This window comes from Columba livia, chromosome 10 (genome assembly GCF_036013475.1).
Source record: "Columba livia isolate bColLiv1 breed racing homer chromosome 10, bColLiv1.pat.W.v2, whole genome shotgun sequence".
In the NCBI taxonomy this organism is placed as follows: domain Eukaryota; kingdom Metazoa; phylum Chordata; class Aves; order Columbiformes; family Columbidae; genus Columba; species Columba livia.
In genome coordinates, this window is record NC_088611.1 from 15,633,512 (window position 1) to 15,650,484 (window position 16,973).

A 16,973-nucleotide genomic window follows, 5' to 3' on the forward strand; every position below is an offset into this window, starting at 1 on the left:
GCACAGAGATACAAGCACGTTTGGTTATTGGGAAGAGCTGCTCCTGGCAGTAGATGATGCCTTCCACAACAGGCATGTCACCACTCCTGTGCATCCCATGATGGAAGGAAGGAAGGAAGGAAGGAAGAAAGAAAGGAAGGAAGGAAATACCTCTGCTCCCCAGAACTGGGGGACCATCAGGCAACCATGGATGTGCTCAGGCCAGCCCTGAGGCTGGACACAGTGAGAAGAATCAACACGGTTGCCAGCGCTGACTGCACACGAGGCAACTCAAGTCTGGAAGCAGCCCAGCTATGCCAAACCCCTGAAGCCAATATGGGTGAGTTATCTTATTGCAAGCATCTGACACTTAAATTAAACATAGTTTATGAGTGTGGGCACAATGCCATGCTGGGAGGTTGTGCCATTAGGTCTTGCCCTAAAGGTGTATTGACATGGGTCTTCACCAACGTGGGGATTCCTGCACCATGCTCAGCTTTGCAAAGCTGCTGCTGAGGACCTGCCCAGCAACCCTGGCCAGCCAGCTGCAGTGTTAAAGACACATGGCTTTGCAGGTGATCCTTTGCTTATTTGACTTTTATATTCATTGTACAAAATTAATAATTTACTGCTAATGGTTGAGGTTCATAGAGCTTCAGAAGTTAGTTTAAAAGAGCTGGGCGGTGCTATTTTGCCCAGTAGTGGATTCTGAATTGATTTTTTTTTTTTAAGATTTCCCTTTCTGCAGCGAATACTTATATTTCTGTTCTTTGTACAAAAATTGAGTGAAGAAAGTACAGAACTTTGAAATTTTCTATGGAAGTGAAAATTCAAACTTCCACCTAATTTCTTTTGCCTTACCTTACAGGCTTTAAATTTTATTGCATCTTTCCTCATTTTGGGAAAAAAAAAAAAAGTCTTGGTTTGAGGAAAGGTAAAAGACAATACTTAATTACATTTAGCTGTAAAGGATGTCTTAATTTTGTATAGAAAATTTCCAAATTGTAAAGCCAAACAAAACAAACTCAGATAAGGAAACAATGTTTCTTTTCCTTCAGGCTACCTGAAGACTGTGCATCATAACTATAACTCTAAGCCTTGGTTTAAATAGCTCCTGTCTGAGAAATGAAGACGCAAGCAACTGCTATCAGGAGGAGTCTTCAATTGTTGGTACGCATCTTCGAACTATTAAAAAAAAAAGAAAAAAACCAATTATGTAAGAAAACTCGGCTCTGTCACTCACCGGGAGGAAAGTGGCTCTTCCTCACGGGACCGGGCAGATCAGGCAGTTGCCAGTGCTGCTGTTCCTGGGACACTTCGCGTTTTTAAACCCACCTTGCAAAGCAGCCGGCGGGGAGCAGCTGCAGCCGCCCGGGCCGGGGGTCCAGGCTCCCCTCCGTCCAGCTACAGTGAGGACTTCTCTTGGCGAAAACCTGCGATTCCGTCGTTCCTCGGGAATGAAAGAAAGTGACATGTTGGAAGAGGAGGGGGGGCGCGAGAGGAGGAAGGGCTGTCCCTGCTCCTGCAGGGCGGGATCTTTTCTCCTGCTTGATCTATGGATCCCGCCCCCTTAAATTGGTTCCCGGGAGCGCCCCGTCCACCAGCCCGACTAGGGGGGAGAGCGGAAAGCGAGGGAGAGCAGACGGGCGGGCGGCCGGCTGCCCCGTCCCGGCCCGTCGGTCCCGGCCCGTCGCCCCCGCGCACCATGCGCGGCCCCCGGCGCCCCTCGCCCCGCCGGCCCGCCCTCCCCTAACGCCGCCCGGCTCCAGCGCCTTCCCCCGGCTGCGCACCGAGGGGGCGGGGAGGGGGGAGAAAGGGGGCAAAAAAAAAAAAAAAAAAAAGAAGAAAGGGAGGAAGAAGAAGGAGCAAAAGAAGAGCCCGAGGAGAGCAAGGAAGGCTGCGCTCCTCCGAGGACAGCGCGCAGCACCATGCAGCTGGCGCCGCTGGCGCTGGCACTCACCACGCTCTTCATCGACGGCTTGAGGACAGGAGCAAGGAGGCAGAAGCTGCACCCCAGGCAAGGTAAGGGTGTGCTTGGGGAGGGCTGGGAGGGCGACCCTGGGGGCTGGTGGGCTGCCCTCCCCCGGGGGCTGGGGTCTCGGCCTCCCCGCTCAGGGGCATGTGCTTCTCTTCCCTTGCAGCCAAGCTGCTGGAGAAACTCAGCGAGTACGAGATCGTGACTCCTACCCGGGTGAATGAGTTTGGCGAGCCCTTTCCCACCGATGTCCACTTCAGGCGGCGGCGGCGGAGCACCAGCGCTGGACCCGACGCCTGGACGGCGGCCGCCGCCGCCGCTGCCTCCCCCAAGGCGCACTACAGGCTCTCCGCCTTCGGGCAGCAGTTCCTCTTCAACCTGACGGCTAGCTCGGCCTTCATCGCCCCGCTCTTCACCGTCAGCCTCCTGGGAGAGCCCGCCGCCGACCAGCGGCGCCTCTACGCCGAGGCGGCCGACGCCGACGTGAAGCACTGCTTCTACCGGGGGCACGTCAACGCCCGCCCGCGGCACACCGCCGTCATCAGCCTCTGCTCCGGGATGGTGAGACCCGCGTCCCGTTCCCAGCTCCGGCCCCACCGGGCGCCCAGCGGCGGCGCGCCGGGGCGGAAGCGGGGAGGAGGAGGAGGAGCAGGGCGAAGGGAGGGTGGGCAGAGGGATGGGGACGGCCCCTTCCCCCCGCCCTCCGGCTGCGGGATAGGGCTGCTCCGGCTCAGCCCGGTCTGGGGTTTCTCCCACCCTGCTTTTCTTATTCCGTCGGGTTCTGGCAGTGGGGTGAACCCCTCCTGCTCCGCGGCTTTTGGTGGAAAAACTGCCACCCAGTGGCACCCCGCGGGGGGAGATCAGCGGGTGTAGACCCGGGACACGGACACCTTCCTGTTGCCGGGGTGCCGATGAGGGCTGCAAAGAGATGAGTGGGGGCTCCCCAGCAGCGCTGACCCCAGCGCCGTTCTGCAGCTCGGGCATAGGCTGAGCAGAGACGAAGGCAGGCTGCCTGTTAGCTCTTCTTGCCATCCTGATGTCCTTCAGTGCAGGGGAATATTGGCAAAGTGATGAGCAGTGGCTCCCAGCAGAGCTGACCCTTCAGGCTGCCCTGGTGACTTTCTTCACCCCGGTGCCTGTCTCAGCTGTTCCTCTGCTGGTTTCTGTCTGGTCCAGGAGCTTCCCTGGGTGAAAGTGTTCACCCAAGCTAGTGCACACGTGTGTGGTTGGGCAGGACTTCCTTCCAGTTGCTGGTCATACATTCCAGACTGGGATGACTACAGGATGCTCTTTTGTCTTGGTTATCTTTTATTTACTTGCTAAATCGTTACATTCATAGTTCTATGGAATTAGGAGTGCTGGTGTCTTCTCATAAGCAGGGATTATGGCTGGGCACCTCTCTCTGGTCCTTATGTCCGAGTTTAAAGCTTGTCTTGGGGAGAGCTGCTGTATGAAAACCAGTGCAATGTGATGGGGTTGCACTGAGGCCTCCAGCACACTGCAGCATCATCTCCCCCTGGGCAGGGGTGGCTTGGTAAATGTCACATGCATAGGGATGAGGTCTGGCAGATGTGCCCCTCTCATGTTCTCTTTCTATGAATTAATAACTTGCTTTCCTGAAGATCCAGAGGGATGGCTGCAGGGAGCTGCATGCAGCTGGGCATGGGTGTGATGGGAGCTGGTGCTCCAGCCCATGCCTTTGCAGGGGTGGCTGCAGAACTGGGCACTCATGCAAGTCCCTTGTTAACCACTCATTTTCTTGAGTAGTCCTGCCCCATGGTTTGTCATTACCCAAAGTTGATTGCCTGCCCCTCTCTGGTCTCTCTCAGCTAGGCACGTTCAAATCTGATGATGGCGACTATTTCGTAGAACCATTGCTATCACTCGAAGAACAGGAGTATGAAGAAGAGCACAATAAACCGCATCTAGTCTACCGACACCGAACATCTCCAACCAACTCTTCAGGGGACAGGCAGACTTGTGATACTCCAGGTACTCATTTTGTTACTGCCATTGATTACCTGGCACTTATGGAAGGGAACAAATTTCCAGTAAAATGCCAGTAGGTTTGTGTGGGGCAGAAGGGGTGTCAGTCTGAGGGACCCCTCTAGAAATGGTCCCATGTGCTAGGACTGGGCTCGCGATGGTACTGCTGTCCTGGAGAGACACGGTGTGCCTGTGCTTTCTAGTAACTGGTTATAAGGAAGTTGTGGTCAGGAAAAATATTATGGTTTCCATTTCATTCCTGCTGTAAGGCTGGCAAGAGATCCTTTGAGCTGTCTTGCCTTAAAATCCCATGAGCCTTTAAACCTTCTGTCTTCTCCTATGTGTAATTCTTAACCACCCTTACCTGTTTTGTTCTCTGTCTGAAATTCTGTTTCTGTCCTTTAAATGACATCCTTCTGCCTTAGTCTTGCTGTACTCCTGGTCTTCCTTCCCCAAATCTGGTTGTGAGTTGCAACATCTTATTTTTTTCTAGTGAAAATGAGAAGGTCCTAGCACCAACTCCAACAGTTCTTCCCTTATTAATCACTTTTTCGTGGTTCATTTTCAAAGGCTTTTTCTTCCTCATGGCCCTTCCTCCACCAGCACTATCTTCCTGACCTCCTTGCTCCCTTTTTCTAGTCTTTGCACATATGAAAGAGCACAAGCCTTTTTATCTCCCCTTCACGTGCCTTGGTGAGCAATAGCCTTCCTCCTACTGTCCCTATTATCTGCAGTGGCCTCCTGCTGCTCTCTGCTTCGTTGACTTCCTGATTTTCACAACTAATCCTCTCCTTTGGCAGCAAATAACTAAATTCTGTCTGAAGAAGCTTATTCCTTCGGTCTCCTGTTTCACCTGCTGTTTTGCCCTCCTCCTTTGGCCTGCAGCTAGATCTACAGGAACTTTAAAGCCCAAACAGAGTAGACCTTGAGTGGCTTCCCTTGCGCAGGCTGTGAGCTGCTCATGTGCTGCAAAGCGGGTGGAGTTGCTCAGGGAGTAAAGGTACCACTGGAATGGAAGTGTGGTGCCAAACTTGGGCTTTATTGAGCATACATGACTCATTTGACACCCATGACTGTGGATTGTGGCTGTGCTGTTGAGCTGTTGTTCTGGTCACCTTGCACTGACCATGCAAAGCCAGAAGATGCTCTGTGACTAGCTAGGGCTGATGCACTAGCAACATGTGTTTCTTCTAGAAAACACGCGGATACACGTCCATGTGCAAACATACGTGCTGGGGGACAATGGTACCTCTCACAAGGCTGTCATTGTTTGTTCTTCCAAGGGTTGCTGCTGGACTATGCCATTCTGGTTTCTCTCTTCCAGCTGTTTCTGCTCCCTTCTTTGAGATCAGATGCAGGAGACTCAGAACAGTTGGAAAGAAACACGGAATCTGGCACATTGCATCAGTAGCCCTTGGAGGAACGGAGCAGCAGATCACAGGACTCATTGAAGCAAAGGTAGCCGGGAGGGCTCTCACATTCACTTGTGGACTTTACTCTGTGCCATTTTAACAGTCTGCTGTATTTCACCCCACTTACATGTATCACAGCCTCTATTTAGGGTATTATTCTTTTAGGTTATGATTCACAAGAATAATACCCTATCAGTATTACCTACACGGTGTGTATTTCTTTTCTTTTCCAGTGTGTTTTGCTTCTTGCTTGTCTTTGTTTCCTTGCTCTTCTTAGTTACTTCATGTAGTGGAGAGAGTAGTTGTAGCTTCTCAAGTACAAGTTTAAGGGTTCCAAACAGGTATGACAGTCTTGCTTGCCCTCCTGTCCTCTCTATCTCTCCCTCTCCCTTTTACCACTGTTCAAATTTTTGATAGGGAATGATGCTTTGGTCATACGTGTTTGATGAACAAGCCTTGGTCACTTTGTTTAAGGAGCAAGTGCAGGGCAGCTTGGACTATGCTGAACCTTGGTGTTCCCCCCTGGAATTACATCTAGTGGAGATGGTATCCCTCGTGTCTTTGGAGCAGCTCTTACTGGTTTGGATGGGGTGCATCTGTTGCTCCTACCAGAGAAAAGTGGTTTTGTGAGAGTTTGAGAGTTTGTTATAGCTGTAGGGTGTTGTGTCGATCCAGCCTTTTGTCAGAAGAACATGTGAAAAGATGCCTTTACATTGCAAGCTTCTGGCATGGACTGAAATTTTCCTGAAGAGGAAATTCATGCAAGGGAAATCTGCAGTAATCACCCTGCAGTGAGCAATGGAGCCTGTGTTGCCTGGCAGTGGTGCTATTAAGAATGGCTTTCTGATAGTCTTCTTCCTGGAAATGATTAATAAGCAACATACTGGTGAGCCCTTGCCGTGATGATGTAATTATAGACTTCTTGCAGTATCCAAGAAAAGTTCCCTCGTGAGCTGACTGACAGATTGAGTAAAAGCTTTCATTTCCAGTGGTCTCCCTGGTGTTACTTTTCATTTTCAGCGTCCTCGGGTCAGCTTAGAAAAACAGGTAGTTGATTTTGTTAAGTTTTAATTAGCAGTTTCTGATGACAGTTGTAGGTACTCTGACATATGAGATACTCTGCAGATGTTCTGAAAAAAAGATCTCTCTCCTCAGAATGCTGATGGATATCAAATACAAACTGTGCTCTGCATATGAACTTTCATAGCCCAACACCCAGGTCTCCTGGCAGTGCACTTCAGCCGTCTGGTGTATAGCTCAACTGCTGCAATAAAAACTTTTGACAAAGTTTTCCTTGGGGTAATGGGTTAATGTAGTTTCAGTCATAGGAAATGGTGCAATTTCTCCTCATTCCCTTCTTTTAGTTAGTACCATGAATCAATTTGTCATCTGGTCGGGGATCTGGCAGAGTAATTAGTTGTGTTTCACTGAATAGCCCTGATGGGATGAAGACTTGGCCAGGCTCATGGCGTGATGTCACTAGGTGCAGCGCCGCTACCACCCATCGCTTCACGATAGCAAGCTCTTCCGATCCAAATTATTAAATATCCGCTTTTTTGAGGTGGAGGAGGAAGAGAAAAGAAATTCTGATCCTAAAAAAAGAAAAAAAAGGAAGTGGCTCATTGCGAAGCTGGAAAGTGGAGCTTTCCTGCGCCCTGCGGAGGAACAATATGACTCCGATGATAAAAGGCACGGAGCTGCATCCTGCGGCACCGTGGGGAGCTGTGTCCACCATGCTGGCTGGTTTCGGGAGGCCGGCAGCAGCTCTCCCACACCCCCACCAGTCTGACCTCTCGCCAGTAGCAGACCAGCAAGCCCTACCTAGCGGTTTCGCTGTGAAACCCCAAAGGTTTGGTCTCGGAGAGATGTCCAGCTCCAGATGCCAACAGGACAGTGCCTCTGGTCATTATCTAAGTAAACCACTTAAGGCTACCTCTTGCTCTGCATCTCGTGTCCCTTTCTGCTGCCTCTCCTCTTTCTCATGTTTCCTGTGCTTTTTGTTGTTGATATACATATTGATATACATACATTTTGTTCATTGGCTTCCCTGGAGCTCTTCCAGTTTTGTTGGGTTTTGTGATAGCTTTAGACTTTTACTGGATCTTACCCAGTCATTTTGCCTGTTGGCCACCCCTTTTTCTGAGGCAGATGTGACCTCTACCTGTCTGGTGGCACTGAGCCACAACTGCCCTGTGGTCATGAGTAATAAATGCAAGAGTTGGTGTTTCTCATCTCCCCACTTCTGCTCCATGCTCAGCTATTTCATTGCTCCAAACTTTGCAAATTCCTTGCAGCTTGTACTGTGACTTAGTGAACTCTTTTGGGCAGCTCTTTCTTTGTTCCCACTGTGTTCACTTTGCCCTCCACATCTGTGTTTTCTGTTTCCTTCTCAGCTTCATTAGTTAAATACCTCCCTGATCCTGTCTCATTTTTCATAATTCTTTTATATTCAAGACTCATCTGTGGCTGAGATGAGTAAATCAAGGACCAAATATGTATGGAGTGCTGGCTGTTCCAGACTGGTCAGCTGTGCCCATCCTAAGGCTGCTGTTAGACACAGGCTCTGGAACTGCCTACGAGGATCTTGCACAAAGTCCTGGCTCCTTAATGAGAGCGCTTAAAGTGGGAATATCCACCACGGGCAAAACTCCTCATGCAGAAGCAGCAATAACACTCTGATGGTGCCAAGCTAGTAGGAAGATGATTAGAGCTTTTTCTGTTTCTGGAGGAGAGCCAAGGGGCTGTAGCCAGCAAAGAAGCCTTCCAGCAATTCGCGCTGCGGTGGTGAGATTTTTGGAAGCGGTCTCAGATGAGTACGGGATGGAGCAGATGTTACCTGTGCAGAGCTGGCGCTGTCCCCACCTGCTGCCAGCAGAGATGGGAGAGCCCGGTGTCTTGGCTGCTGAGGTTGCTTTCCAAAAACCACCAAGCATTTACCAGCACAGGTGGCTACTGGGCACAGTCTGGAGGCTTAGCACGTCCCAGTACCTGCCAGAAATGGACGCAAAAGGGTCTCAAATTTGCAACAAGGTATTGCATTGCAAAGTGTTAAAGCAGTTTGACTGTTGGGGAGGCAGCATGTGTGCAGCCAGGCACAGCAGCTCCAAAAAGGCAAGGCCAATGTACTCATCCAGGTGAGGAGGAGAAAATCAGCTGAGTGTGTGTGTAAGTTTTGTTGAAAAAGTTGCTGTAATAACCGCAAGACGAATTGGCAGCGTGAACCAAGTCTTTCCACCGAGCTAGCGTGACACAGGCATAATCAGTAATATGTCACTGATTTTTCAGTTGCATTAATGAGTAATTTGTAATAGATTACCCTTTCATAGTAACTTTAACAACCCTTCCCACTGAACATGACACTGGGGAGTCACCAGAGCAGAGGAGTGCTGCTGTGTGTCTTGAGCAAGCAAATGCCTGGTGCTGCCAGCAGAATGATCGCAATCTCTTTTCTGTGTGATAATTACCACCAGCCTGCTCAGCCCTTACAGATGGTTGTCATCTCTCTCCCCAAATGCCACCTGGCTATACAGGAAGTTATTGCTGGAGCCATGACACAAGCAGGAGATGGTCCTGCCACCGTGTTCTCACGTGCTTGGGAAGGGGTGGCTGGGTTGAGATTGCCAGGGTGGGGATTTGTTAATGTGTCATTAGTGTCATGACTGGGGAGGTGACCTGGGGGGAAAGTATTGAGAGCCTGGCACCGTGGCTGAAGCCTGACTTTGTCCTTTCCCATGTAATGTGGCCTCTTGTTAGTGCAAGGTGGGTGGTGGACTCTTGATCCTACCTGAGCTGTGGTTTGAGGTGTATGCCCAGTGTTAGACATGGCAATGGTGAGGAACAGGGCCAAACAGGCCAGAGGTGAAGAATTTCATATTTATTCTACAGACCATTTATATGTGTTATGTTCTTGTTTTATAGCAGTTTTGAGGCAGAAACTTTGAAAGCCTTTTCCTCAGGGCTTGATGTTTGTACTCTTGTGAGTGGTTCATGGTGAAATTCCAGATGTCTTGCAGTCAAGCTGTTGGTCTGGAGCTGCTTTGTATTTTTGCTGTTCCTTTTGGACTGTCTTGCTTCCAACCGTGACCTTGTTTTGGTTTTCAAGTCCTTCATCCAGCAGAATTTCTCATTCTAGGTGTCTGGTTTCCAGGCAGGTTTTCAGGCAAATTGTGTCCTGCTGGGTCTCACGTAACTGTGGAGCTGCAGAAGATCTGCAGGGAGGTTTTCCTAAGCCTTTGCTTCCAGGCTGAGCAATCCTTGAGGTCTTTCAAAAGTCTGTTTAAGCTGTCAGCTTTGGTTTTGGCCTCAGGGTAAAACATCGGCTTCATTCTTTCCCTCAGAAAAGTTCCTTGTTTTAAGGAAGTGAGTTGTAATTTATAGTCATATAGTAATTATTTCAGGTTTCCTTCCCTCCCAAAAACAGCAAACGAGAGAGTTACGTCACAAGTACCATATGCTAATGTAATTAATTCTATTTCTGGCTTCCTATTGAGGTAATAGCACAGTAACAGCCAACTAGAACTTGGTCAGATGGGCCTGGGATGTCAAACACAAGATTTTCCCATACTGAGTTGGGGAAGGGATCAGGCTGTAATGTTTGTGATATGTTACTGTGGTACTGGCAAGAGAAATAGGGTATTGGACTGACTTCAGGTAAAAAAAATGATCACAGCGAATGATACAGGTCCTATAACCACAGTTTTGCGTGACAGTTTCTCAATGTGAGTTATAAGCAAGGTGCACACACTTTGTTATTGTTACTCTTAGTGTTGAAAATGTATCAAGCATCCATTAGGCAAGAAAGTTTATTTCCCTAATGGTGGAAGATCAAGATTGTGTCTAAACAAATTATTATTGATTTGTTGTTGCTTTGCAGCTTAGACATGATAAAGGAACAGAGTGAAATTATTCTTCTGGAATCAAAATGGGTATACTTGTAATTTTGCATCTACTTTTACATCATCTATGTGGATATCTGGTGAAGGGCAGGTGGGAGAAGCAGGGAGGTATCACTTTGGTATTTTCCGTCTGTATCCCATGGCATATGCTACTGAAAATAAACAAGCTGACTATTCTGTGACTTCTCTTCCCACATGCCTGTATTGTCATTACCAGCATCCCTGTGGCCAGTTGCAAAGCAAAGCTTCTTTCTTATGGGATATTTTTTTTCTCATCTTCTGCTGTCAGTCCAGAGATGTGGTGATCTCAGTATTGTCCTTGTTGGCCTAGTACCTCATAGGTACCACTTGACATGAGTGCAGATAACGTGTTGATGTACTTGCGACTTATGCATTGAAAAATTGTATTAAGAGCAAGAAAACAGGCACATGTGCTGAGGTGGATTGCAAGGCAGGGATCAGGTTCAGCAGATGCGGGTTCAGAGCTCTGCAGGTAAACAGGTTCAGTCTGCCCCGGCAGTGCAGAAGGCAGCAGCTCTGCCTCTTTTCCTGATGTGCTGAAATGCCACCGGTGTGTGTCAGTGTGCCTGTGGTATATTCATACTGGTTTGACCCACAGCCTGGTTCAGATGTGTGTCTGCTCATAGGTGAAACACTGGGATGTACTTCAGCGAGCTGCCCAGCCCTTTGCAGTGTCAGGATGGTTTTCAAAGGTATTTGACCATGGGTTTTTTAGTCATTCTACAGGGCTAGTTTATTTTTCTTTCTGAACCGGTAGATTATGGAAATGGTATCAGTGATTTTTCAGCACTGTAACTTTGTGTCAGCCATACCTTAAACCAATTTTGTGCCAATTCAGTGGTGCTTTTGTGCCTTGTGGTTATGAGCTACAGTTATTCAGTTATTTTGTCTCTAAGATGATCTTGAATCGTTTTCTGCCACATGCTCAGCTCACATATTACTATCTGTTTTCTTAAAGAGGCAATTTATTGTTTTGTTCACTCGTCTGGTTCCTGTCTACTGTGCACAATTGATAGCTTTCACTTGCAACTTTTTACCTTAGGCAGAAAAAAATTCTTTAAAGCTGGAATGTATTCTCTTATACATCATCATGGAAGGAAGCATCCAGATTATGTGTGGTCTTTGGTGTTTGCATGGTATATAACCAGAGAATATTTTCTTCCTAAGGGAAGCTGATTGGTACTAACTGCAAGTCCATGGTTTTTAAGTGTTCAGGTTCAAGCAGTATGAAGAAAGGCAGGATCACCTCAAAAACATAGGTGGGTTCAGCATTGCTTTGAGCTTTGGCTCCTCCAAGGATGGAGCCTCCATAGCCAAAGCCACCAGGCTGCAGCAGTGGGACTCCTGATCTTGATATCAGTGGTGCTTCATGCTGGTCTAAACTGCCCATGGCTCTATAGAATTGCTTTCTGGCCTTGCAGTATTTTCTGATATTACAAACACAACTCCCAGGCTCTGTGCTTCAGCTGACTTCAGCAGCAGCTGCTCCTGGACATGGACCTTTCCGAGGATCTGAACATTGCTCCAGCTGGGCATCTAGGAAGCTACTTAGTAAGGCATATGTGCAAAATTCAAAGTGGAGAAAGGCAAGAAAATTAACAAGCAGGTGTGCTTGGGTCATGAGGGTTTATGATCCGTTCACGTAAATATTTCTCTTAGTAGCAAAGGAAACTTTTTTGTAGAAGCCAAATATTTTGGGAGTCGAGGGAGGCAGGTCACACTCTGACTGACTGCCTGGAGGGAGCTCAACTGCCTTTGGATCTGCTTTATGGAGGTGTGTAATAAACAACTAACTTCTAAACAATAGTTTTCTCATCTATGCAGCTGGATCAGAGCAGGTCTAGGAGCAGAGCAGGTCATGGGCACACCACTGAGGAGCAAAGTTTCTGTTAAAAATCCTAGGTCACACATTGAAAAAACATACGATGGTAAATTGGTTTGAAAGGACCATGCTCCTTTTCTAGCAGGGAGAGGTTGTTAATGTTATTAGCTTGAGAAATAGGTTAATTTTTCTGTGTGTTTTTTGTTGCTTTTTTTTTTTTCTCTCCTTTCTCCCCTGCTATGTGCAGCTCTCATGAACTTGGAGCTGAACTGAAATTGCTTGCATTGTCACATGTCTTATTTAATTGTGCAAATTGCTTTCTATTCTAAGGACAAGTTAATGTAGAAATGGAAAATATTAGAACTGTTAGGATAAGCGATTGCTCTTTCTTTTAATTTTTGCTTTTAGTGTAACAGTAGCTACTACTCCCAAAGCAGTCCCTGGCTCTGCCCTGTCACCCTTTCATGAAGGCAAAGCACTTGCGCAGGGCCAGAATCTCCCCTGCCTTCTCCCTTGGGATAGATCCAAAGTCCAATAATCAGCAGGAATCATCCATTAATCAGCTCAATGGGCTCCGGGCAGAAGCTTCTTGTGTAAGCAAAAATAAATGGCACGGGTGGGAAGATGCCATCAGGAAGGAACATCCCTGTCACAGGACTGGGTCTCCTTTTAAGTCCCACATAACGAAGAAGAAACTAGGGAAAAAAATGAACGTACACCTCCAGGTCTGTCTAAAGACAGTGCAAATACCATAGACTGTCTTATTAAAGCAAGTAGTAAAACAGACATTATTCCAGCAGTCTTTTAGCCACCTCTTAAATGAATATTAACTGTTGAGTAGGTGCATAGGCTTGCCTTAGAGATGAATTATTGATCTGTAGTTGGTGTAAGGTGTTTGTCTACTTATTGGGGTTTGTTTTCTCTGCAAATTAAAGAAAATATTTTGTTGCTTAAACCCATCCAATTACTGCCATATGTAGGTAGATGTTTTTCAGGTCACTTGCAGTGATTGAGAGCTTGCCAAGCAAACCATTTTCCTTCCTGATTTCTGTTAATATGTTAACACAATAGGGGAAGGGAAAAAAAAAAAAAAGAAGCAAAACCAGGTGGAAAAATATCACACTTTTTTTTTGGTGGTGTGTGTGGCAGTAGGAAGCTGCTGCTGTAAAACTGCAGTTTTCTTATGTAACGTGAAAGATTTTCACTTCTGCTTGATTAAACAGCTGTATGCTGCGCCAGGCAGTAAGAGCATTTCTGTTGTGGCCATCGTGGTGGAGCGAGATATCACCAGCATCAGGCACAGGGAGTACTGGCAGTGCCTGTGTGCAACTCCCATTAAGGCTGGGGGTGGATTTTATGGATGGGTTGAGAGCAGTGCACTGCCATTAGTGTTTAATTTTTTACAGGTGAATGTGCGCCATCTCTGAGTGTAGTTATATGGAAGAAAGATGAGTGAAGATAACAGTTCACTACTATCAAAGTCCAGGAGTGGCTTTACATGCAAAGCATCCCCAGTCGTTTGTGTTTGGTTTTACAGTAACTAGACTGGCAAACATACTATACGTGACTTGTCCAGATAGTGTGCTGTAAGTGTTGGGGTGACTTCATAGCTGGAAAAAAATCTTGGTTTTTGAAGGGGTGATGGGGCTGACTGATTTGTGTGCCGGATAGGGGAAGTACACTGATACTGTATCGACACTCAGCAGTGTTAGGTTAATGATTGGACTCGATGATCTTAAGGGTCTTTTCCAACCTGAATGAGTCTGTGATTCTGTGACAACATTCCAGATATCTGCAACAGAAAGAAAGGTCATTTTTCCTCTGTGCTGAGCATACTTGGCTGCAGTGGGCTCTGGTTCTCCTGTGTGGTGCATCAGTTTGGGGCTCTTGGAAACAGACCTGGCATTTCACGTGGGATCTCTCTGGTTTTGCGGAAGGGTTTTTTGTGTTTTTTTTGTTTATTTGCTTTTTGGTTTGGGATTTTTGTTGTTGTTGTTTGTGGTTTTGTTTGGTTTTTGTCTATTTAATTTTGGTTGGTTGGTTGGGGTTTTTTTGGTTTCTTGTTTCTTTGGTTTGGGGGGTTTTGTTTGTTTGTTTTTCAGCGTGTGACAACACTACCTGCAGGATTTCAGTGCAAGCGTGCTGAATATCAGTTAATTTCTTTTAAACATCCTTTATAACAGGTGCCTCTTCAAATAATCTTTTGCACTTTCATCTTCTTTTGCCATCTAACCTCCCTCTGTCAGACCAGCCGGAGGAGAAGACATCTGAGCCCCATGGTCCCATCTGGGGCTCTGGGAGCTGCTGCAGTGGATGTTGAAGAGCCTTTGCACAGCAGCCTTGCCTTCAGCCTCACTTGAGCCTTGCTGAGCATCTCGCCATCCTTAATGCATTTTTCCTTGAGCACCTGCTTCTTTTGGAAGTTAGTTATTAAAAGGGAAATGTAAGTGACAGGCAGAGGGTTCAGAGAGGAGGGGAGATGGCTAAAGGGCTGAGGTTAGCACATTCTGCTCAGTCTGGTCTTCTTCTCACCTTTACATTATTTGTATGCAGAGTTGGCTTCCTGCACTGATTGGCACCGAGCGAGTCGGGATAATGTCACGGTTGCCCACGAAGCCGTGCCAGCATGAGAGCACAACCTTGCCAAGCCAAGGGCATTGATTAGTGTGGAGGAACTAGGGCAATCCAATTATAACCACAAATGCTATTGGCTTTCTCAAATTCTTACTCAAATAGCTGCGGACTCTCTGCTGTATTAAGGTGGTCTGGACTATATCGAGAAAGGGCAATTCATAGGACTTAGTGCAGAGTAAACAGGATTTAATTCTTAAATGCTCTATTGCCTATTTACACATAGGGCAAAAGGATAGTATTTTTCAGATAAGTAGAAGCAGGCTGACCCCCTTTGCCTGCCTCAATATTAGAGAGTGTATTTATATTTCTTTTTTTGGAAATTATTACAAAATATCCTAAAAGGGAAACTACACAGGAAAAAGAGCCAAGAAGTTTCCTATCATTTCAATCTTGTCTGAGCATTGAATATTCCTTTGTTCCTTACTATTATGCTTCCTCTAACCTACTCAGTGGGTCAGATAAGGAAATGTGATATTTTTCACCACCATGATGAAATTAAACTAAAGCTACAAAAGAGCTATGAGGGTTGTAGCCTGGAGTCTTAGATGAGTAGTTCAGATCTGGCTTTATATTAAATGCAGAAGCAAACAGTCTCTCATGGATGAATCACATTCAATTAAGTACTTCCTACGATGAACTGATTAAAAATTAAGTGGCATCAAATAAGACTGATTTTGCTCTTACATTTAAATAATGCTATAATTACATACTAATCAGATGGTAAATCTTAATTGTACATGTTCCATATGTTTCAGTTGCCTATTCTCCCTCTTCACTTTGTCGTCTTTGTATCAGCATGGAGTATATTTTCAGGCTGCTTTTATGTTTGGCCTAATTGAATATCAAAAGCAGTATATGTGAAACTTCCTGAATTCTATTCTTTAGCCAGTGGCAGCTGTGCTATTAGATGACCTTTACCATTCCCGTAGCACAGAATAATAAAGGGAGGGGGGGAATTGAAGCCCAGCCATGTTATTGTTAGAGACAGAAATAAATCATATATAATTGCTTTGCTATGAAGGCCAAATCCTGCCGTCCTTCATGCCTCAGTTAGAAATACAGGATTTGAACCTTTGTTTCCTGTGGTTTCCTGGCCACCTTGGACGTGCCCAGAATCCTCACGCTGCTGCCGTGGTGGCTAATTACCATCGCCGGGCTCACGTCACATTCAACTGAACTGCAGCCCTGGCTCCATCCCTCCTGCACGAGGGAGACGGCTCTGCTGCAGGAAAGCCTTTACAGGAATGTCTGCCTTTAGTCACCATTGGCTTCCGTAAGGTTACTTTACGAAAAACCTCATATGTTGGGTTACATGGTGGGCTTCCACAGAGTTCTTCTGTTCTGGTTAGCTGTTTGGAACAACCCTCCTAGAACCCGTCATTGAAATAAACAGGCGTTTTGATGTAACGTGCATGTGGCATTAACTTTATTCACGCCAGAATGTGTTATACTTCATGTTTTCGTCTGCTTTTAAATCATAGATCATGAACATAGTCACAAAAAGAGCAAGCGGAAACACTGGAGAAGACAGTGGGCAGAAAGCAGCATATTGTCTGATGTGGAGGTGTTGAAGCACAGCCTGGAAGTGAATTCGTTTTCTGCAGATCGCAACAAGACTGGGAACATCACTGAACAGAAGAGCCACAAACGGACGAAGCGTTTTCTCTCCTACCCTCGTTTTGTGGAAGTGATGGTGGTGGCTGACAGCAGGATGGTCGCCTACCATGGAGCTAATCTGCAGCACTATGTTTTAACGTTAATGTCAATAGTGAGTATTCAACTAGGGGGAGTAGATTCACTCACAAATCATTTTCTAGTAGTCACAGAGCCCCATTTCTGCTGTGTTCATATGCAATACCATCAGTTTGCCTCAGCCAGGCATGGATATAATGCTGAGATTAATGTAAAGCTTGGTAAAACTTGGCTGGGGAGCACTGGCTGGAATCTTCTTCCTTCCCATACCCATCATGTTTCCTATCCCTTCCCACACCTCTCCCTTTCAGATTTCTGAACCCCAGGCAGCACAACAGAGATCACTGGTCCTTTAGTCCACATGCTGTGCTCTTTATTTAAGCCCATGTAAAACAGCAACTGAATTTAAAAGGTACTTTGAGGACTGTGCCTTCCAAGAAACTGGTGCTAGTAGGTGTTGCAGTTGCAAGGGAAAGGAGCCTGTGGTCACCTTGATCCTTAACATAGTGCTGGGGTTGGCTTTCCAGGCTGAGGACAAGGATTTTAGTAGCTGCTGG

The 16,973-nt window shown here is 46.7% G+C and overlaps 1 protein-coding gene across 7 annotated transcripts in view; it reads left to right on the top strand.

Moving 5' to 3' along the window:
- The first annotated feature begins 1,302 nt into the window (after positions 1 to 1,302).
- ADAMTS9 (ADAM metallopeptidase with thrombospondin type 1 motif 9) overlaps positions 1,303 to 16,973 on the top strand; it is an 84,340-nt gene continuing 68,669 nt past the window's right edge. For 3 of the 7 annotated variants that reach the window (XR_010475109.1, XM_065075524.1, XM_065075523.1), the window contains exons 1-4: positions 1,303 to 2,001; positions 2,121 to 2,515; positions 3,784 to 3,946; positions 16,206 to 16,492. Coding sequence is in view for 6 of the 7 variants with exons in the window: in XM_065075524.1 (XP_064931596.1) it covers positions 1,908 to 2,001; positions 2,121 to 2,515; positions 3,784 to 3,946; positions 16,206 to 16,492 (939 nt within the window). In the remaining variant the exon portion in view is untranslated. Of the gene's footprint in view, positions 2,002 to 2,120; positions 2,516 to 3,783; positions 3,947 to 5,264; positions 5,399 to 16,205; positions 16,493 to 16,973 lie in introns of those variants that run through there. The other 4 variants (XM_065075522.1, XM_065075526.1, XM_065075525.1 and 1 more) reach the window with 2 other exon arrangements.